The following is a 22392-nucleotide window of genomic DNA, read 5'->3' on the forward strand; positions in this document are numbered from 1 at the left end:
TCCCTGTGTGTCAGATGCCCTCCCTGTGTGTGTCAGATGCCCTCCCTCTGTGTCAGATGCCCTCCCTGTGTGTGTCAGATGCCCTCCCCGTGTGTCAGATGCCCTCCCTGTGTGTGTCAGATGCCCTCCCTCACGCTTCAGTCTAATCCTGTACAAACTTGCTCTAAAATGTGCTTCATGTTTGAACCCCTGACCTTTGACCTTTGACCCCTGACCCTCGGCTCTGTGTTACAGCACCGCGCTCTTCATCCTCACACTTTATGATGATTTATTACACACTTTTGTCGTGTTTAATCCTGTTTTTTTTTTTTTTGTGTCTTTCTTCAGCTGGACGGATCGTGATCTCCAGCACCACCGTGACCGTGACGGCGGGGAAGAAGACCGCCATCGCCGCAGGTAGGACCGGATTTAACGTTTTGTGAGATTTATTCTGCGGTTTGAGATCTGTCTGTGCTTCAACTGTGTTTGTTTTTATTTTCACTAAAGAGAGATGTTTTTTTGCGCTTTTATTCTGAAGTTTTCGTGCACTTCCTGTTTTTCTTTTGTGTTTGTTTGAGTCACACGAGATCCAAAATGCTTTTTATTACGGCCATATTTACTGTTTTTTTTGTGAGACTGTGCTGGGTTTTGTTTGTGTGCGTTTTGGAAAAGCACTGGTGAATTTTTTTGTTGAATTTTTGGTTTGTTGTTGTCAATTTGTCGTCATAGCAACCAAGAGTCACATATAAAAGCAGGTACATAAACAGGAAAAAGAACAACAAAACACAAAATATGAGACGATTCCAGTTTTGTGGTTGACTTCTCTGGCTGCTGTACAGTTGTGTGTTGTTGTGTGTTGTTGTGTGTTGTTGTGTGTTGCTGTGTGAGGCTGTGTGTGTTTGTAGACTCTGTGTGTGTCCACTAGGTGTCACTGTGCTCCAGGGTTTAGTCTGTGCAGCTTTTAGCAGTGAGAGGCCGAGTAAAAGTATAAAGTACTGTACTCAAGTAAACATTTATGTATCTGTACTTCACTTAAGGACATTTTACAGTGTGTACTTTTTACTTTTACTTGAGTACATTTGACAGCAGTATCTGTACTTTCTCCACTACATTTTTGAACTGGACGGAAAAGTAAAAGTATTTTTCTTATAGTTTGAGACCTGCTGAAAAGTGTGAGGTTTATTTTTAACATGTTCAGAATTTGAGCAAAAAATAAAATAAAATAAAAACAGAAAAAAGACTCAAAATCTGAGAAATACTTTTACTTTTTACTCTTTAAGAATATTTTTAAAGTTTAATACTTTTACTTAAGCAGGTTTTTTCATGTGATACTTTTACTTGAGTACTTTTTGCATCAGTATCTGTACTTTTACTTTTACTTAAGTAACAGCATCGAGTACTTTGTCCACCAGTGAGTTCTTTTTCTTCGCCTCCTCCTTTTTCTTCTACTCCTCCTCCTCTTTTTTTTCCTCCTCCTCTCTCTTCTTCTTCTTCTCCTTCTCCTCCATGTTCTCATCCACATCTCCTTCCTTCTCCTTCTCCTCCCCCTCATGCTCCTCTTCCTTTTCTCCTCCCCTTTCTTCTTCTCCTCCTCCTTTTCTTTCTTTCCCTCCTCCTCCCTCTTCTCCATGTTCTCATCCTCCTTCTCCTCCTCCTCATCCCCTCCTTCTTCTCCTTGTCCTTTCCCTCCTTCTCCTCCTCCTTCTCCTCCTCCTTCTCCTCCTCCTCATCCCCTCCTTCTTCTCCTTGTCCTTTCCCTCCTTCCCCTCCTCCTTCTCTCCTCCTCTTTCTTCTTCTCATCCTCCATCTCTTTCTTCTCCTCCTCCTCTCCCTCCTCCTTCTCCTCGTGATCTCTTGTCTTCATTTATAACACAATAATCAATGTTTCCAGCGTTTATAAGAGATCTCCTCCTTTCCCTCCTCCTCCTCCCCTTCCTCCTCCTCCTCTTTCTCCTCCTCCTCTTTCTACTCCTCCTCTTTCTCCTCCTTCTGAAACATCTCCTCTCTTCATTTCTAACACAATAATCGTTTTCTAGCCGAGTACAAAAGATCAGTTTGAGTTTGTCAGACTAAACGGAGGAGAAAACTGAAGGTTTTTCAAAGATAAAAAATAAATAAAGAGTTGAACATTAATGTGGTCGTCATGGCAGCAGCGTCTCCGTCGTCGCTTTGGATCATTTCATTCGTCCAAGTGGAAAACCTCACCTCACATCGAGAGGGTCCCTGGTTCAATTCCTGGACTTGGACATGAGGAGGAGGGTTTTATTTTGGGGTTTATTCATCTTAAATGTGCCGTAGAATAAAATAATGCTCCACTTTGGGACTTCTGACCAAAATCTTCATTCTGGGTCAAGTGCATCTGAAATGTCCCTAGTTTGACCCCAATTCCAACTGTTTTGTGCTGTTGTTGTGTCATTGAGCAAGACACAGAACCCACTTTACCTGTAACTCAATGAGGAGGAGGACAGAGGGCGGGGCTAGACAGTCCCACAGAGGGCGGGGCCAGACAGTCCCACAGGGGGCGGGGCCAGACAGTACTACAGAGGGCGGGGCCAGACAGTCCCACAGAGGGCGGGGCCAGACAGTACTACAGAGGGCGGGGCCAGACAGTCCCACAGAGGGCGGGGCCAGACAGTCCTACAGAGGGCGGGGCCAGACAGTCCCACAGAGGGCGGGGCCAGACAGTCCCACAGAGGGCGGGGCCAGACAGTCCCACAGAGGGCGGGGCCAGGAGGAGGATGAGGTAGAGGAGGAGGAATATGAGGAGCAAAACGTAGAGGAGGAAGACGAGATAGAGGAGGAGAAAGAAGATGAGGATGAGGAGGAAGAGGTAGAGGAGGAGGAAGAAGATGAGGAGGAAGATGAGGAAGAAGTAGACAAGGAGGAGGGAGAGGGGGATGAAAAAGAACAGGAGGAGGAGAGAGCAGAAGGAGGAGGAGCAGAGATTGACAACTCCAGCGGCTGAAATGATCCAAATGATTCTATAAATGAAGGTGTGTGGAGTTTAAAAACACAGTGGAGCACTTCCTGTATCACCACATGATGACATCACAAGGTGGAACAGAGTGTTTTCAGTTTGAGAGAAGAACTCAGTCTAAATCTGCAGGTTTGTTTGTGTTAAACCTGTGAGAATGAAACAAAACACAACTCTTTGATGCTGTCTCAATGCTAACGCTAATGCTAACGCTAATGCTATTATTAAACATATAAATATAATGCATAAATTAATGTTTTCTGATTTTAATAAAAGCGACTGTTAGCTTTGTGACGCAGTGAGTTAGCTAGCATGCTACTGGACGTGGAGCCACTTGAAAATAAAATATAACTTTTGTTTAAATCCAAAATGTGGCGTAAAACATAAAGTTGAACATATTTAGGTGTAAAAACAGAACCTTAAAAAGTAAAAATGTCACGTTTGTGTTATTTTTATGTAACATTTTTGATTCTAAATAGAAAACGTCCGTGTTAAAACATCCCAGACCAGCCACAGCTCTCGTCAGACGTCAGAGTGATATGTTTTATTGAAGTCGATTCTTATAAAACACAGGGATTGCATTATGTCATCATCAAACACAGAGTGACCTTTGACCTCTGACCTCTCCCACGCTGACCTTGGCTTCTGTGTGTTTCAGTAACAAACTAGAATTTATCTTTATTCACACGTAGAATCTATAAAAACAGGGCCTGCTTCTACCCACGTCACATTATCTGACCTACAGGGGGCGCTAAACACACAGACGCACACACGGAGTTTGACTTTTTCTTATGTATCTTTATATTTTTGTGGATTTACTTTTGTTTTATTCCTGAATATTGAATTTCTAACTCTGGAGAAGTCCAGTTTCACATTAATCATCAGCGTCGTGGAACATTACGGAACATTACTCTTAATTAAATCAGTTTATTCCAGTCAGAAGAATTTAATCTAATGGAACCTGCAGTGTTTTATTTCATTATTTACTTTGGTTTACTTCATTTTAGCAAAAAGCAGTAATAATAATAATAATAATGACAATAATAAAAAAATAATAATGATAATAATAACAATAATAATAATAATAATAACAATAATAATAATAATAATAATAATAATAATAATAATAATAATAATAATCTGTATTTCATTCACCTTTTATCCAAAGAACATGTTAAAGCTGCACTATGTCACTTTTCTGGTGGGGGGTATCAGAGAAGCAGGTGGAAGCACCAGACCAAGCTACAGGTCAGATCTGTGTGGAGGCGAGCTTCCTCAGAGCAGACATGGGGACGATACTGAATTGATTTTGTGTGACGATTAATTGCGATTAATGATTTTATATGAATAATTATGACTTTAACAGAGAGTAGTGTGGATGAGCAGGGCCGTCACCTTAAATGTGGGGGCCCAGGGGCAATAAGCCTCACACGGGGCCCCTGTAATACAAATTAATAGGAAGAGAGTCCAATTCCAAGGACTTAAATCTTACCTTTTTACCTTGGCCTACAGCTAAACACCTGGCTATTGTTTTATTGCTTTTACACCAATTGTCTTCTCTTTTTAATGTTAATTGTCTTCTGTTTTTAATGTTTTTAATGCACTTTGAGATTTGTTGTGCGAATGTAAAGTGCGTTATAAATAAAATGTATTATTATTATTATTATTATTCTAGGGCCCTGGACACAGACCCTTTGTCCCCGTCAGCTCCTCTGTGGATAAGTGTTTTTTTCTACACATTTTATTGATATAACGGTGATTATCTTTGTTTTGGCGATTCTTACAATTATATAAAATGTCCCACAAACGATATTTTCAAGCCTTTTCATCACGATAAACGATATTACTGTTCATCGTCATCATCTGTAGCTCAGAGTAGGAGTTTATCTTATCAATAAAAACTGACTAAAAGCAACATTAAGACCAGTTTAATGCCATGCTGTGGAACATTCCTGGTAAAGCTAAACTGACGTGTTAAATAACTGGATAATCTTTGTTTTAGTCGTTTTATTTGAGTTACAAACTGAGATAAATCAAGTGGATGTGGTTCTCTTCACTACAGGAGACGCCCCTTTAAAACGCAGATAAACTGAGACATATCGATCTTTAATATTTTTATTTATGTCAGATTCATAAAAGTAAAATCTTTCTTTTAATGAGGCTGGTCACTGTGATTTAACTAAATATAAACTACATCGACGCCGTTCTAAATATGAAACACGGAAACATTTATTTTTCGAGCTCAATATTTATCGTGGGAACAGATCAGTTTACAAAAATGTTGAGATTTTTATTATTTTATTTGCAGTATGATCAGATTTGAGCTGTAGAGGGTTAAATAAGTCGCTTTTATGGCTAATTTTGTCTATTTAAAAACGTTTCACTGGGATTTTCTTGTCATATTTTAATCCTAAAAGCAGTTTAAATATTATCGTTTATCGTGATACGCCTCTACAGCGATATATCTTGCTTTAAAATGTGTTATTCTTACAGATTTACTCTTGATAAATACAAATCTAACATATTTACTGTATTTTCCGGACTGTAAATTACACTTTTTTCCATAGTTTGTCCGGGGATTTGACTTGTACGTGAAATATGGTTTATTTTCTTAATTATTAGACTTTTTTTTGGGGCTGGTGCGACTTCTACTCCAGAAAATACAGCATTTACTTTGTTTACTTTACAGTTAAACCTTTTGGCGAAACTCCGTCTGTGCGTCCCGTCGTTTTATCATTTCCAAAAAAAATAACAAAGACGGACGTGAAAACACAGAACACAACTAAAGCCGATAAGGTTCAGTACAGTTCAACAGCAAACACTTGGACGGGGAAATTTGGGAGGAGCCTAATATCGTAAAATACCAACATATGAGTATAGATCTTAGCTTTTTAACTTCTAGCGTCTACGCACTGAGATCAGGGGACCGTCCGTTTTTCGCGCCGACGTTCAAAAACATCACGGGGGAAAATCTCTCGAGCTTTGGCTATGAACGCACCCTTAAAAAACTAGAACCATTTAGGTGATTTTTACACACAACAGCTTGACAATATGAACACGTAATGACACACACGACTTCCGTTGCATATACAGACACGTTTAGATGCAAAAACAGGTGGGCGGAGTCAAAATACGAGTGGTGTTTTATGTGAAATAGCAGCGTCGGATCTGGTGAACTCTCTAAAAACGAGGTGGGCGATATCGGTGCTAATAATCCTCTTTTCCACTGGTACGGTTCTTCTGGGGGGGCGTGTTGGAGCGGGTTTGTGGAGCGGCTCCCTCTAAACGAGTTGTGTTTCCCGCTCCGAGCTCCAGGGGCGGGGTCTGATCCGTGAGACGCCGACATCACCGAAACAATAACTCGTTTTTTCTTGATTACCGTGTTTTTCGGTCGATAAGTCGCACTTTTTTTCAGAGTTTGTCCGGGGGTGCGGCTTATACGTGAAAAATATTATGTTTTTATCTTCGTTATTATGCATTTTTATACGGTAATAAAATCAAAATGAATCTGAATTATACTTAAAATCATACGGCCGATCTTAGCGATTCACAAAAAGACGTTTCCAGACTCAAAACACATTTATTCAGACGAGTTTTAACACTTTTTATTAAATTTTTAATGTTTTGAATGTTCTTATGTCACGTTGGTTTTATTCGAAAACACTTTGGTCGCTTTGAGTGTTGTAAACGGCTTTATAAATAAAGTTTGATTGATGGATTTATAAATAATTCTGTGAGATGTGGCTAAAGCTAAAGCTAAAGCTAATGCTAAAGCGAGCGTAAACACTGAACTTCTTCCGGTTTATCGTTAGTTTTTTCTGCGTTTATGTCACTTCTCTGCTCTTTTTTACCGTAACTACAAATATGGCGGTTTATCACAAGGTCGAGTCAGTGGTCAGACCCTCAAACGAGGCGGTACGTGGTTCAGTTTAGACAAAGGATCCGCTCCAAAGTGAACCAGTGGAAACGAGGCTATCGATGCTAAATTTAACGCATGACAAGATTATAATAACAACCTGTAAATCGTCTCATTACATCGGTTTGAATGTCCAACCGTGATATCGACTGAACCGATACTTGGAAGCCGATATCTTATCCCAGTATCAGATCGGTTCTTTTCTTTTTTAAGGCTAATCATTGGTTCATTTTGCTGCTTATTTATGAAACGGTTGATTTAAAAATGCTTCACTGGGATTATCCTGTTAAATCGTTATCGTTTCAGTCGTTTAAACTATTATCGTTTATCGCGATATTTCTCCGTAGCGATATATCGAGTCACCGTGACGGGCCGTATTAGGTTAATCTGTCATTTTCGTGATTCTTACGATCAGAATAATCAATAATCGCTCAAATTTTAAAGCAAAATGGAGTCGTTTTCTTTTTTTTTTATCACCCGTCTCTTCTGATCGAGTTTTTACTTCCTTTTTTTTTGCACATTTCTTCTGGACTGAACAAACAGAATCTTATTTATTGTCACGGGTGGAATCTAAAACGCATCGAGATAATTAAAGTTCTGTCGATATCGCCCACCTCCGTTTTCTCTGCTCAAAACAAACATTAAAACGTCGCAGACAGAAAAGTAAAGTGCTGGTTAATCGTCCTTAGGTGACTTCTTGTAGATATATTTCTTCCATGCCGTAGTAGCAAACCGCCGCCGCCGAGGGTAAAATACTCAAAGATTCTGCGTCCCGGCGGTTCATTTGTACGATGAAACCAAAAGTCCACTTGAAGAACATGCTGCGGTGTCCACTGGGGAAAGAGCAGGACCTCTCCGGGACGAACGGGAACATCCAGCGTCAAGTATAGGCAGAAGTCCCAGTTTTATATCGTTTTTTTTGTAAATTACTCTCGTTCCAAAGTTTGTGAAATCGACGCGGCGACGTCTCGGTCTCAGAGTTTTGCTGATAAAGTTCGTCGAAATCACTGGAAGAAACCAAAAACGAGGCAGAGGTGAAGGTTTGGGGTCCTGGATCTGATCGGACCATTGGCTTTGAAGAGGTTAAAGACGAACCGCGGGACTTTTCCATCGCTCCGCCCGGAATATCCCACCGTACGGCGTTAAACGTGTCCATGGAAACGAGGGAAGTGACGCAAAACTAAGCCGAGGTCCCTGGAACGAGGTGTTTGAGTAAAATCCCATCGCGTTGTTGTCGGTGTCGCGTTTAAAAATGCCGTACGGTGGAACGTGCGTCCGGGCCATGCGACGCCATCTCCGCGGAGGCGTGAAAAGTCCCGCCGTACGACTTTAAGGAGGAGAGAGATGTGGATTTAACACATTTGAGAATCACGACCTGAAGCCGTCACGCCTCTATGTACAATACACTCCCTCTACTGGTCCGTTTGACACCTGTGTGAGCGGAAAATCCCTGAAAGTCTCCTGAAAATTCCCATTAGCTTTTCCTTACGCCGGAATACAGCGACGGGAAGAATACTCCGGAAGTGTTTTGAGTTACAGAATACTGAAAACACACGCTCAAATGTAGTTTTTTTTACGTGTTCTGACACATCTGAACACGACAGAGGTTCATTTAAACAGATTTATGTTTGTTTCACTGATTTTTTCCGTGTTTCCAAACTAATTACAGAAGGAAAATCCCACATTCCTCACTTTTAAGAGCAAAGTTTTATATTTTTCCCTCCAATATCTTTAATTTTCAAGTTTAATTTGTGAGATTAAAACCACAGACTGTGTAAAGAAGTGGACGTAGTGAGGCTTTGGAAATTTTCTCGCCACAAACTCAAATTCGTTTTATTTCAATCCCTTTTTACTTTTATATAATTTCTCTAAACTACTGCACTAACCCGAAAACAAAAGCACAGAATTTGAAATATAAAATGTTTTACTGTCTATTTTTTCACGTTTGTTTAACTTTTTTAGGACATGCTCTACAAATCTAACGTAAATTCTTAAGCTTCTTGCCGTTTTTGCTGTTTTTGTTTATATATTTGTATATTTGAAGTAATAAAATAAATAAATAAATACATTTTTTTAAAAGCTAATCGAGGCTAGCAGTTATAGCGGCTAATCTGGAGCGACCGTGAGTATCATAGCAACCAAAGAGCCAATCAGGAGCGAGGCTGTTGAAGGTAACGCTTAGCAAACCTGTTGCTAACGCTAGCGAAGAAAGAAGTCGCCTGATTTGTCTGTTTTTAATGTTCACATCTTAATTTACAGACACAATAGTGAAATAAAAACCCCAGGATCATTTTAAGACCAAACAGGAAGTGCGTAGATGCTCACTTCCTGTTTGTAACGCTGTAGCTAGCAGGTTAGCTACGTCCACTTAAGTAAACAGTCTGTGGCTCATGTTGTGCAGTGTATTCTTTAGATTTCACTAAACTAACTGTATTCTGAGCCTCCTCACGTTTACTCTTCTGTTTTATTTATTTTTCTGTTGCGTTTCGTCCCGACTCTGGCTCTAAATCCTAAAATGATATGTTTTTAAACTAGTCTGAGCCAAAAACGCCGCTCCTCTGCCAGGACGCTGTAATGTGGGCATTGTGATGTACTGCCCGAGTGGGAGTCCTGTGGGCGGGATCCAGGGACGAGCGGAGAAATACTGCAGTGGATTTGAGCAGCAAACTACTGTGTAAAGTATAAAGAGGTAAAGTATAAATATTCAGGGTACTGCGCTAACGCTAACGGCAAAAATATATGTGTTATCGACGGGGAAACGGTTTTATAGAGCGCTTGAAACCTCTAAAAGTCTATTTCTGAACTCAAAATCAGAGTTTGGATCGTTTTGCATTAGCAGATCGTCATGGTTACACGAATTAAAGCAACACACTGCGCTCTGAGGATAATAAAATGGCCGATCTCAGCAGTTTTAACCACGTAGTTTTTCACAAATTTGTTCTAAAATGTGTTGGATTCTTGGATTAGTTTATCATTTTTAGCGTTTATACCTTGTTTATACATTTGGACTATTTAATATTCACTCTTTAAACTTTATTTCTACCGTTACAAATCTAATATATTTTAAATTTCAATTACTACAACTGTAATATTTCCCCCAAATCTTAAAACTCTCTTTTTGCACATTATGGAACCTTTTAAAGACGCAATATGGGACTTTTTGCTTGAATCTGAGTTGTTATTGTTTTGCTCGGAATGTTTCTTATAACTCTCTCCTTTGAGACGAGCGGTTGGTGTTAAGTTACTGGTCAAATCTACGGAAAGGCGACTCAGCTCAAAGTAGAAATTGATATTTTTGAGCAATAAAAACAAATATTAAAGAGTTGTTTTTTTTTTATTTCTTTATCACAAACAGACCTGGAGTTGTGTTTTGTTTCATTCACGCACATTTAACACACAAACCTGCATATTTAGGCTCTCAAACACTCCGTTCCACCTTGTGATGTCATCATGTGGTGATACAGGAAGTGCTTTAAACTCCACACACCTTCATTTCTAGAATCATTTGGATCATTTCAGTCCTAAAGTTGTCACTTATCTCGACTGAACTGAAGGTAAAAGGAGCTGTTAACGTGAAAAAACTCCCACTTGATGACATCACAAGGTGGAACGTCGCATTTTGATCTTTGTAAATGTCACAGACTAATAATAAAGTGCGACTCAAACATGTGTGAATGAAACAAAACACGACTCCAGGTCTGTTTTTGACGCGTTAACGACGATCTAACACGGATTAAAACTCAACTTTGCGTGATATAGGACCTTTTAAAGCTTTACTGTGGAGTATTTCCGGCTAAACAATAACATCTCCACAGAGCCAAGCAGGAAAAGTTACACAGTACGTCTTAAATAAATAAAAGTATGACATAACCGATGGATAACCGTGTGAACTAAAGCTCTGCGTGGTTAAACGTGTTCTCGTCTCTCTCCTCTCGAGCCCTTTAAATGTTACTCCTCTGTTTTCACGCTCCTCCCCTTTAAGCCACCGACGAGATCTGTTTTTCTTCCCGCTCCTCGCCGTCCGCCTCGCCGTCCCCCATCAGCGGCTGCCTCTTTTTCAACTCCCTCTGATATTTCGCCATGAGTGAAGCGTAGATGCACCCGTACGCCGCCGCCGCCACCATCATGATGCACACGATGCCGCAGACCACGCCGGCGATGACCACGGTGCCGATCGCGCGCCGGACGCTGACGGGACGGTACCGCGCCCGCACGCAATCCGATGTGCCCTCTCCGCCGGAACTCGAGGGGGAGGAGTCTTCGCCGTTGTCGCCGGGGGGCGCGTCCCCGTTGGCGTTGGCGTTGCTACGGCTACACGGGGGTCCGCTGTTGCCGGCTCGCGTTCCGTCGCCGTTCTCGTCGTCCAGCTGGAGGCAGTAGTTGAACATCTCGACGGGGACGGTCCGGATGTCACGCCCGCGCAGGTCTTTGGGGAGAGTGCACTCCACGGCGTCGACTCGGCCGCCTGACGGAACAGAAACAGGAAGTGAATCAATTATTTAACGATTTTAAAACACGACAAGTTTATTTATTTAAAGTAAAAACACAAAGTCCAAATAAACTACGCAGTATTACGTCAGTCTGTGTCGAAATGAGACGCCGTGTGCCGTCTGAGTCTAACTATAAAGTTTTATCCTCTGAGAATCAGGAAGTGCACATGTGTGTTAGCATGCTAGCTGTTGTTAGTTCCACCGTGAAGCCAAATCTACAACCTCTGAAAGTTTTGAGAGAGTAAAAGTAAAATGAGGAGTAACTGTATATCTGTAAACTGGTTAAAATAAACTACTGTATTTTCTTTAGTACAAGTGTCTCTGGAGTACAAGTCGCACCAGCCAAAAAAAAAGCATGACAATGAAGAAAAAACGTATATTTCACACATATAAGTCGTCAAACTATGAAAAAAGTGCGACTTGTAGTTCAGAAAATACGGTAATAGGCTGAAAACATGAAGTACAGCAGCTTTAAAGGTCCAAAACTGACTCTTGTAGCTTTAAGTCGTGTTCTAATGTTTCCTCTTCACACACAGACCTGGAGTTGTGTTTTGTTCCTGCAGATTTAGGCTGAGTTCTTCTCTCAAACTGAAACTGTTCCACCTTGTGATGTCATCATGTGGTGATACAGGAAGTGCTCCACTGTGTTTCTAAACTCCACACACCTTCATTTATAGAATCATTTCAGCCTCATTCTCTATTTCACTGTTTCTAACGACTTTTCGATCACGCTGCAGAACAGAGAGGTCACTCAGGTCCAGAGCTCTGTGAAATAATGAACGAGAGGAGTGGGAGGAAAGAGAGAAAGAGAGAGGGGAGGGAGAGAGGAGGGAGAGGGGAGGGAGAGGGGAGGGAGAGAGAAAGAGAGAGGGGAGGGAGAGAGAAAGAGAGGGGAGGGAGAGAGAAAGAGAGAGGGGAGGGAGAGAGGAGGGAGAGAGGGGAGGGAGAGAGGAGGGAGAGAGGAGGGAGAGAGAGGAGGGAGAGAGGAGGGAGAGATAAACAGAGAGTGGGGTCTGTTGTTCCAACACTGGGATGAGTCACATGAGTTTGTGTCGTGAGACTCTCTCTGTGCTGGAGTCGAGTGAAACTTTATAATGTGACAAGACACGCCCACTCTACAAGACACGCCCACTCTACAAGACACGCCCACTCTACAAGACACGCCCACTCTACAAGACACGCCCACTCTACAAGACACGCCCACTCCACGAGACACGCCCACTTCACAAGACACGCCCACTCCACAAGACTCTCCCTCCTCTCTCCCTCTACAAGACACGCCCACTCCACAGGACACACCCACTCTACAAGACACGCCCACTTTAGCCCAGCACCACAACTAAACCAGGACTGAACCAGGACTAAACCAGAACTAAACCAGGTCTAAACCAGGACTAAACTAGGACTAAACCAGAACTAAACCAGGTCTAAACCAGGACTAAACTAGGACTAAACCAGAACTAAACCAGGTCTAAACCAGGACTAAACCAGAACTAAACCAGGTCTAAACCAGGACTAAACCAGGACTAAACCAGGACTAAACCAGGACTAAACCAGGTCTAAACCAGATGATCCAAACTAAATCTGCAGGAAACACAAAATCTCAGATCATTTCCTTTCGTCGACATAAATCTCTTCTCAGGTGTGAAAAGTAAAATCCCTGTTATTATAAAAACATTTTCCTCCGGAGTAAAAGTCTGTGTAAAAGTTTCCCAGAGTCCCGTTCACCTCGGCTCCGCTGAGACGAGCACAATATGAATCGATGAGCCGCCAGGAGCCGCGACGCTCCGTCAGCGATGCAGCTAAAGCCCGAGGCGGCGAGGAGAATGTGGATTTTACACATGAGCAGAACACAGAGCCTTTATGAAGAACAGTGTTACACCACAGACACAGACACAGCAGGGCCTCGCTCTAGCTTTTCAACACCATCTGGGACTCTGTGTGTTTGGAGTAAATAAAGGACAATATTACACCTTCACTAGAATCATCTGGATCATTTCAGTCCTGGAGTTGTCTCTTATCTCGACTGAACTAAAGGTAAAAGGAGGAGTTCACATGGAAACTACCACTTGATGACATCACAAGGTGGAACGTCGCGTTTTGAGCTTTGGAGATGTAAAAGTTTTTAAGGAGGAAACATCATAACATGGATTAAAGCTGCAAGAGTCAGTTTTATATGATCCAGGAGATTTAAAGACTCTGAGTTTTTTCACTTTCGTCTCGTAGTTTTGTTTTAAACTAAAGATTTTAACGTCTCATTCACTTTTTCACTTTTTCTAACGACTTTTCGACCACGAAGCAGAACAGAGGTCACTGAGAAATAATGAACGAGAGAAGAGTGGGAGGAAAGAGAGAGAGGGACAGAGGGGAGGGAGAATGTGTGGGGAGAGAAAGAAGAGAGAGAGAGGGAAGTGGGGGAGAAAGACAGGGTGAAAGAGAGAGAGAGAGAGAGAAGGGGAAACAGAAGGAAAGAGAGAGGGGAGGGAGAAAGTGTAGAGCGAGAGAAGGAGGCAGAGAAAAAGAGAAGAGAGAGAGGTGAAAAAGAGGAAGGAAAGAGGGAGGGTGGATGGAGAGAGGACAGAGAGAGAGAAGGGGGAGGGAGAAAGTGTGGGGAGAGAAAGAGAGGAGGGGAGAGAGAGAGGAAAGAGGCAAGGGAGAGAGAAGGGAGGGAAAGAGAGAAGGAGAGGCAGAAAGAGAGAGACAGGGTGGAGAGACAAAGTGCGGAGAGAGATAGAGGGAGAGAGAGCGGGCAGTGGGAGGAAAGAGGCAAGGGAGAGAGAGGGAGAGAAAAGGAGAAGGGGAAAGTGGCTGAGGGAGACGTGAAAGAGAGCGAGGGATGGAAGAGGGAGGATGAGGAGACATAAGGAGAGAGAGAAGGGGGAGGGAGAAAGTGTGTGAGAGAGAGGGGGGAGTGGGGCAGAAAGACAGGGTGGAAGGGAGAGAGAAAAGTGAGAGGGAGGGAGAGAAGAGAGGGAGGTGGGAAGAGAAAAAGAGAAAGGGGAGAGTGACTGAGGGAGAGAGAGGAGCGAGAGAAGAGAGGGAGGGATGTTTCACCTGCAGGGGGCAGTAGTGTTCACAAATGAGACTGGAGACTGCACCAAACTCACAGAATCACTGTGTTTGGATTTATAAATGTGAATCTATTATGATATGACAGTGGCTCAGCTGGTAGAGCATTTGCCCACTGATGTGAAGGTCGCCGGTTCAAATCCTGCTCTCGACATAAACAGGTGTGTGAACGTGTGTGTGAACGTGTGTGTGTGTGTGGTTCCTTGTTGTAAATCTCTTCGTTTTGCGACTTTTGACCAAAATACGCATCATTTTTTAATCGATATCACTACATTTACACTTGAAATACTTTTACGTTTTCCTCTTTAAGTCCATTTTTAAACAGATACTTAAATACTTTTACTTCAGTGGATCGGGGGCGGCGTGGGGGGAGACATTCGGACTCGTTTATCTCCTCACCTCTGTACAGGAGCCACTCGATCCAGTGTTTGAAGTCCCTCAGGTTACAGTCGCACTCCCAGGGATTCTGCCCCAGCTCCAGGTACTGCAGGTTCACCAGAGGCTCGAACGCCGCCCGCTCCAGCGCGTGCAGCCTGTTCCCCGCCAGCGATAACCACCTGAAAACCGCACGCGCGCACACGTCAAATCAACAACACAAAACGTTAATTTAATCCAACGACCAAAAAACCTGCACGATAACATCAACAACAAGACGCTCAAATCCTCCGCGTCGATGCTCGGGGAGGCTGATGGCGCAGATTAGCCGCCTCACGTCCCTCATTTTGGGCGAAGGTGAGTGAAAGGTGTGTACTCGACAAGGCCGTGGTCGACTAAAAACATGTCTGACCAGTAGGGGGCGTAGCAAAACCTCTCAAAACTATTACGAGTCTTTACGTATCTGCCCCAAACTGCACTAAAAACACTAAAATCGCACAGGAATCCATGTAAAATCAGCTATTTTTGAATTCGAGGGGACACAGGAAGTGCACCCATGATCACTTCCTGTTTGGAAAGCAGCGGCTAGCACGTTAGCTCTGTCCATTTACATAAACAGTCTATGGTCTCGTCCCATCCTATATGTTGTTAAATCTCTGGATCAGCTCCCTTCTCCCAGTGGCGCCTAATCTCGATAATGGCGGCGTGATGGAGGCGTCGTGAGTGCGTTCGTTCACCTGAGGCTCTGCAGCTCGTCCAGCACACCCAGCGGAACCGTCGAGAGCCCGTTCAAGGACAAATCCAGGCTCTGGAGTCCGCCCAAACCCTGCACAAAAGAACGGCGTCAGCACAAAGTAACACGGGACACTGCAGCCAGAGGAGCAGGACCTCAGGACAGCGTCAGAGCGGATTAAAGAGGCAGTAATATGCACACAAACCTGCAGATTTAGACTGAGTTCTTCTCTCGGACTGAAAACACTCTGTTCCACCTTGTGATGTCATCATGTGGTGATACAGGAAGTGCTCCACTGTGTTTTTAAACTCCACACACCTTCATTTATAGAATCATTTGGATCATTTCAGTCCTGGAGTTGCTGTTTGTCGTTACTGAACTCCTGTCCTCCTCTTGTCTCCTCTCCTCTTGTCTCCTCTCCTCTTGTCTCCTCTCCTCCTCTCTTCCTCTTGTCTCCTCTCCTCCTCTCTCCCTCTTGTCTCCTCCTCTCCTCTTGTCTCCTCTCCTCCTCTCTCCCTCTTGTCTCCTCTCCTCCTCTCTTCCTCTTGTCTCCTCTCCTCCTCTTGTCTCCTCCTCTCCTCTTGTCTCCTCTCCTCTTGTCTTTGCTCCTTCTCTCTTCCTCTCCTCCTCTTCTCTCCTCATCTCCTCTCCTCCTCTTGTCTCCTCTCCTCCTCTCCTCCTCCTCTCTTTCTCTCCTCCTCTTGTCTCCTCTCCTCCTCTTTTCTCCTCTCCTCCTCTCTTTCTCTCTTCCTCTTGTCTCCTCTCCTCCTCTTGTCTCCTCTCCTCTCTATTTAGTCTGATCTGTTCACTTGAAAACTCCCACTTGATGACATCACAAGGTGGAACGTCACATTTTGAGCTTTGCAGATGTAACAGACTAATAATAAAATGCGACTCAAACATGTGAGAATGAAACAAACACGACTCCAGTGTGTTTTTGTTGTAGAACATGCATTAAAGCTCACACATGTAACTTTGTGTGACGTAGCACATTTAAACGGTGCAGTTAAAGTGGACGTCTCACACAGGGTCATGTGACAGGATTTGAGGCACAGATTATAAAAAATGTTATTCTTTTATAATCTGGATTGGATTCAGTAACGTGTTTGTGCTTCTCAAACATAAAGATAAACATTGTACATAAGATTAAACGTGTGATGGGATTGTTTTGTGGCTCTGAGGGCAGAAGTCACGCCCGGTAACAGGAGGGTCCGGGGTTTGATTCTCGGAGTTTTGTAATCCTTCAGGTATAAGTACTTTTAAAGGGCCCGTGTTACTCTGTTTTCTGATCTGTCCTAATGTAAAGATCAACGTCGCAGTTAATAATAGTCAAAACGTAAAAGTAATGATCTAAATGTGCTTGTGTGTTATAGTTTTGTTTTATTATTATTATTTTTACGATATGCAAATGTCACTGCGGCGTTTGGAGGCTCAGGACTCGCGTTGGCTCTGAGTAAAGGGCGTTCGATCCAAAAGCTTTGACACGTCACCGCTGCACGACGAGGAGCAGAAAACGCCAGAAACGCAGTAAAAGTACACGACCAGGCACGGGTTTGGACCATTTTACTACTTTATACGTTCAATATACACTCAGAACACATCAGAAACATGAAGATATATGGAGTTATGTAGTAAAGAAAACTAAATAAACTAAATATATTTTTTTATATTTTGTTTTCAAATCTTCAAAGTAGCAGCTCTTTACTTATATTTTACTAAATACTTTACTAAATATTTAGCTCTATTTAGCTCTACCAACTGAGCCACTGTCGCACACAGTCGAGTTATTTACCTTTACTACATAATTCCATGTATCTTACTACATATATTTGTTGTATAAAGTAGTAAAAGTAAAGTTAAAAAGCACTGATTGAGGAGCATGTCCAAACATTTGACTCTTTGGTGGTGTACGTTACATCTTTGACTCTTTGGTGGTGTACGTTACATCTTTGACTCTTTTTGGTGGTGTACGTTACATCTTTGACTCTTTTTGGTGGTGTAAGTTACATCTTTGACTCTTTGGTGGTGTACGTTACATCTTTGACTCTTTTTGGTGGTGTACGTTACATCTTTGACTCTTTTTGGTGGTGTAAGTTACATCTTTGACTCTTTTTGGTGGTGTACGTTACATCTTTGACTCTTTTTGGTGGTGTATGTTACATCTTTGACTCTTTGGTGGTGTAAGTTACATCTTTGACTCTTTGGTGGTGTACGTTACATCTTTGACTCTTTGGTGGTGTACGTTACATCTTTGACTCTTTTTGGTGGTGTACGTTACATCTTTGACTCTTTTTGGTGGTGTACGTTACATCTTTGACTCTTTTTGGTGGTGTAAGTTACATCTTTGACTCTTTGGTGGTGTACGTTACATCTTTGACTCTTTTTGGTGGTGTACGTTACATCTTTGACTCTTTTTGGTGGTGTATGTTACATCTTTGACTCTTTTTGGTGGTGTACGTTACATCTTTGACTCTTTTTGGTGGTGTACGTTACATCTTTGACTCTTTTTGGTGGTGTAAGTTACATCTTTGACTCTTTGGTGGTGTACGTTACATCTTTGACTCTTTTTGGTGGTGTACGTTACATCTTTGACTCTTTTTGGTGGTGTACGTTACATCTTTGACTCTTTTTGGTGGTGTACGTTACATCTTTGACTCTTTGGTGGTGTACGTTACATCTTTGACTCTTTTTGGTGGTGTAAGTTACATCTTTGACTCTTTTTGGTGGTGTACGTTACATCTTTGACTCTTTTTGGTGGTGTACGTTACATCTTTGACTCTTTTTGGTGGTGTACGTTACATCTTTGACTCTTTTTGGTGGTGTACGTTACATCTTTGACTCTTTTTGGCGGTGTACGTTAAGCGGTGGCGGTGTACGTTACGCGGTGGCGGTGTACGTTACGCGGTGGCGGTGTACGTTACGTGGTGGTGTTGTGCTCGTGTTGTACTCGTGTTGTACTCGTGTTGTACTCGTGTTGTACTCGTGTTGTACTCGTGTTGTACTCGTGTTGTACTCGTGTTGTACTCGTGTCTTTACCTGGAACAGCTCCCTGTAGAGGCCCGTCAGGGAGTTGTTATGCAGAGTGAGTCTCGTCAGGTTGGACATGTCTCGGAATAATCCCCCCGGCAAATTATCCAGGTAGTTGTTGGAGAGGTCCATTTCCTGAAACCCACACCGCACATTTGGTCATAAACAGACCCACAGAATCATTTTTACACGGCGTCATTTGGTTAAAAATCAGGTCTGTTCTTTCCATTTTAGACGTTTTATATATTTGCGAGATAATGAAAACTGTTCTGACACGTTCTACTTCATGCATTTTTATTTATTTTTTTCATAGAGTAGATCGAAAATCAGACGCTCAAACTAGTATCGACACTAGATGCTCACTGTTTGCAGGTATCGATACTATATTTATGCACAGTATCGAGTCTTTTCCTCAGTATCGAAATGGAGTTTGACGTTTTAGTTTCGTCACAACACTCCCCTCGTCTGATTTAAACATTTTATGGCTCACATTTGTTCTGATATTTGGTATGAGCAGCTCTTGGGTTTAAAATAATAAAGCGTTTTACTGTACGGCGATCAGGAAGTGTGTTAGCTTGCTAGTCGCCGTTAGCTTTACCGTCACGGCCGAAATCGAAAGTTGTGAAACGTGGTTATTAACTCATCGTGGTGAACAATTACGATGCTTGGGATGTTTAAGGTAAAAGAGGAATGTGTTTGGACCCAGGCCCGTCCACAGAAATTTGGGGGGCCAGGGGCAAAGAGCCTGGCGTGGGCCCCTCTCTAATATAAATGAATAGGATGAAGGCTCAACTTTGGACATCTTAAAACTCTCGGGCCCCTGTGGTTCACTACTGTTTTTCATGTTTTGAAGATATATCGCAACAGAGAAATGCACCGATAAGCGATAATATTGAACAAAGATAATCCCAGTAAACGTTTTTTAAATAGACAAGTGTCGTTAAAAGTCTGAGCTGCAGCAGATAATGGCAGAATAAACCGATATATATATTTATTCTTTACATGAAAATAACTAAAATCGTCCCACTACTGCAAAGAAGAAGTAATAAATATGGAGCCCCAGTTTTCATATATTCAGGGGCGGTGTCAGGAGGGGCGGTGCCAGGAGGGGCGGTGCCAGGAGGGGCGGTGCCAGGAGGGGCGGAGCCGGGGGGGGGGGGGGGCTCGAGGCACCATTTTCACAGCACACGTACAATCTCAACTAAAATGGAGAGTTTTAAGTCTCGTTTTAAGACCCACTTTTACTCTGTGGCTCTGTCGTCTTTTATTGATTTGTTCCTATTGATTTTATTTGCTTGTTTTATTTGATTTTATTGGTAATTGTTAATTGCTTTTATACACACATTTATTATTTTAATTTTGCCATTTGATTCTAGTCTAAATGTTGATTTACTTAATTAGTTGTTTTTATTTATAATGTTTTTGTGCAGCACTTTGGAAACTGTTTGTTTGTGAAATGTGCCGTTTAAATAAAGTGGATTGGATAAAATGTGCAAATGAGAGAGTTTAACATGAGACTAAAATTGAAAACGATTCCACATTAAGTTTTATAAATATATTTAAATCGGTTTAAAACAGTGACTCAAACATGGGGGGTGTGGGCTAGCTTTTATAAAACACTCTAAATTTAAAAAGAAAACAAATTTAGAGCCTTTTATTATTATTATTATTATTCAATGAAGAAATTTGCACCCCCACAGCTCCAGGGGCGGCGTCAGGGGGCCGTCCAGGGGGCCTGAGGGGGCACTAGCCTCCCCTATGCTCCTTTATATAACGCCCCACTTTCATAACACATCCAAAAAAAGGTTGTTCAAAATGAAACTCTAATAAAAAAAACTACCGTATTTTCCTATAAACCGCACTTTTGTCTTCATTATTTTGCATTTTTTGGCTGATGCGATTTATACTCTGGAAAATACGGTAATTCCACATTAACTTTTATCACTGCAGGGGATAAATACGATAAAACTGGTTTAAAACAACAACTCAAACATCGTTAAAAGTCTCTGTAGTGACATGTTAAGTGAGCCCCCACATTGAACACCTTGGCCCCGCCCACATCTGCACCAACCATAAATATCTGGCTCCGCCCCTGCACATATCGAACCATACGTCGATATTGTGATTCTCGTGTTTTTTAACCTCCTGAGACCTGGTGTCCTTGTCTGTGGACAACACATTTTGGGTTGTTTAGGCCACAGTGCAAATTTTTAGAAGAACAACAAGAACATGGTCAATTTTGAATATTTCTAAGAGTTTAGAATATTTATTTATTTTTAATTTATTTTTATTTTATTTTGTATTTATTTTTTATTTGAATTTATTTTAATTTAATTTTATATTTATTTATTTTTAGTACTATTTTTTATTGTATTTTTTATTGTATTTTTATATATATAATTTATTTTTTTTATTTTATTTTATTTTATTTTGTATTTATTTTTTTATTTTTTATTTTAATTTATTTTATTTTATTTTTTTTATTTTTAGTACTATTAATTTTTTTTTATTGTATTTTTATATATATGATTTATTTATTTTATTTTATTTTTATTTTATTTTGTATTTATTTATTTATTTATTTTATTTTATTTTATTTTTTTTATTTTTAGTACTATTAATTTTTTATTTTTTTATTGTATTTTTATATATATAATTTATTTTTATTTTTTTATTTTATTTTGTATTTATTTTTTTATTTTTAATTTATTTTATTTATTTATTTTTTTTAGTACTATTAATTTTTTTTATTGTATTTTTATATATATATATATAATTTATTTTTTTATTTTATTTTATTTTAATTTAAAGGCACACGTCTTCCTGCTCCTGTCAGCAGCACAAATGACACACATTGTTCCTAGAGACACAATTGTTTCTCATTTAGTTTTTTTATGTAAAATGTCTGTGTTCAAGCTCTTAATATTTTTTGCAAATAAAGTCGTGCAGGAGCTCGGGTCTCAGGAGGTTAAATTTACTTTAAAATACCAGCAGCACTGTAGAAAGTTTGCGTTATATTTTGGGTATTTTTGTGAACTTCCCATCCTTCCTTACTCATCTCTTGCAGCGTTTCTACAGTTTTTACTACGTCCTCAGGGGAACTCGGTGGGCGAAGGCGCGCGGCGAAAACGGCAGATATCTACACCGCGTTCAGCTTCAAACCGAGGAAACGTTTCACTCGGAACAAAAACCAGAAACACACAGAGTCCAGACCTCCAGAGAGGAGAGGTTAGCGAAGGCGGACGTGCCCAGGGCGGAGAGCTTGTTGTTGGCCAGCAGCAGCGAGCGACTCCCCGGGGGCAACAGGTGCAGAGGAGGCAGAGAGGACAGACCCAGCCCGCCGCAGTTCACCACCTGACCATCGGAGGAGCAGTGACACGGGGGCGGGCAGGGGGAGGCGCCGTGGAGCAGGGCGGCCAGCAGACACAGCACACGGAGGAAGACTGGAAAGAGAGAGAGAGGAAGAGAATACTTAGAAACGCTGCTGTGTTTTACGACTTTTACAACGACGCTACAGCTGTGCGGGGGGTGGGACATTTAAAACCACGCTGCGGAACATTCTCCACGGGCGTACATCTGTTTTACGCCGCGCTGTGGAGTATTACAGCCGGAAAGGAGCGACATTTCCGTGGTTAAAAGCAACAGCAGCAGCTCGGAATAAAGATGCACGTTTTTTTTTTTCGATAGAACATCTGACACATCGTGAAAACAATATGATTTTAATAATAATAATGCGTTGCCGTGGTTACGCAGATAAAAAAAAAAAACTAAAGCCAAACAGTGGTGCGTTTACCCCGAGACCTCACGTGACGTACGACGAGACTGAAAT

General features: G+C 41.6%; 2 protein-coding genes across 2 annotated transcripts in view; one reads left to right on the forward strand and one right to left on the reverse strand.

The window, feature by feature from the left end:
- cacna2d4a (calcium channel, voltage-dependent, alpha 2/delta subunit 4a) overlaps positions 1 to 22392 on the forward strand; it is a 163108-nt gene that overhangs the window by 40965 nt on the left and 99751 nt on the right. The window contains exon 27 of the mRNA XM_033976016.2: positions 328 to 396. Within this exon, the coding sequence (XP_033831907.1) occupies positions 328 to 396 (69 nt within the window). The remainder of the gene's footprint in view (positions 1 to 327; positions 397 to 22392) is intronic.
- lrtm2a (leucine-rich repeats and transmembrane domains 2a) overlaps positions 10847 to 22392 on the reverse strand; it is a 30967-nt gene continuing 19421 nt past the window's right edge. Inside the window, exons 2-6 of the mRNA XM_055225607.1 lie at positions 21777 to 22006; positions 18573 to 18698; positions 15541 to 15629; positions 14828 to 14985; positions 10847 to 11334 (exon numbers count right to left, since the gene is read on the reverse strand). Coding sequence (XP_055081582.1) covers positions 10847 to 11334; positions 14828 to 14985; positions 15541 to 15629; positions 18573 to 18698; positions 21777 to 22006 — 1091 coding nt within the window. The remainder of the gene's footprint in view (positions 11335 to 14827; positions 14986 to 15540; positions 15630 to 18572; positions 18699 to 21776; positions 22007 to 22392) is intronic.

Source organism: Periophthalmus magnuspinnatus, chromosome 12 (genome assembly GCF_009829125.3).
Source record: "Periophthalmus magnuspinnatus isolate fPerMag1 chromosome 12, fPerMag1.2.pri, whole genome shotgun sequence".
NCBI lineage: Eukaryota > Metazoa > Chordata > Actinopteri > Gobiiformes > Gobiidae > Periophthalmus > Periophthalmus magnuspinnatus.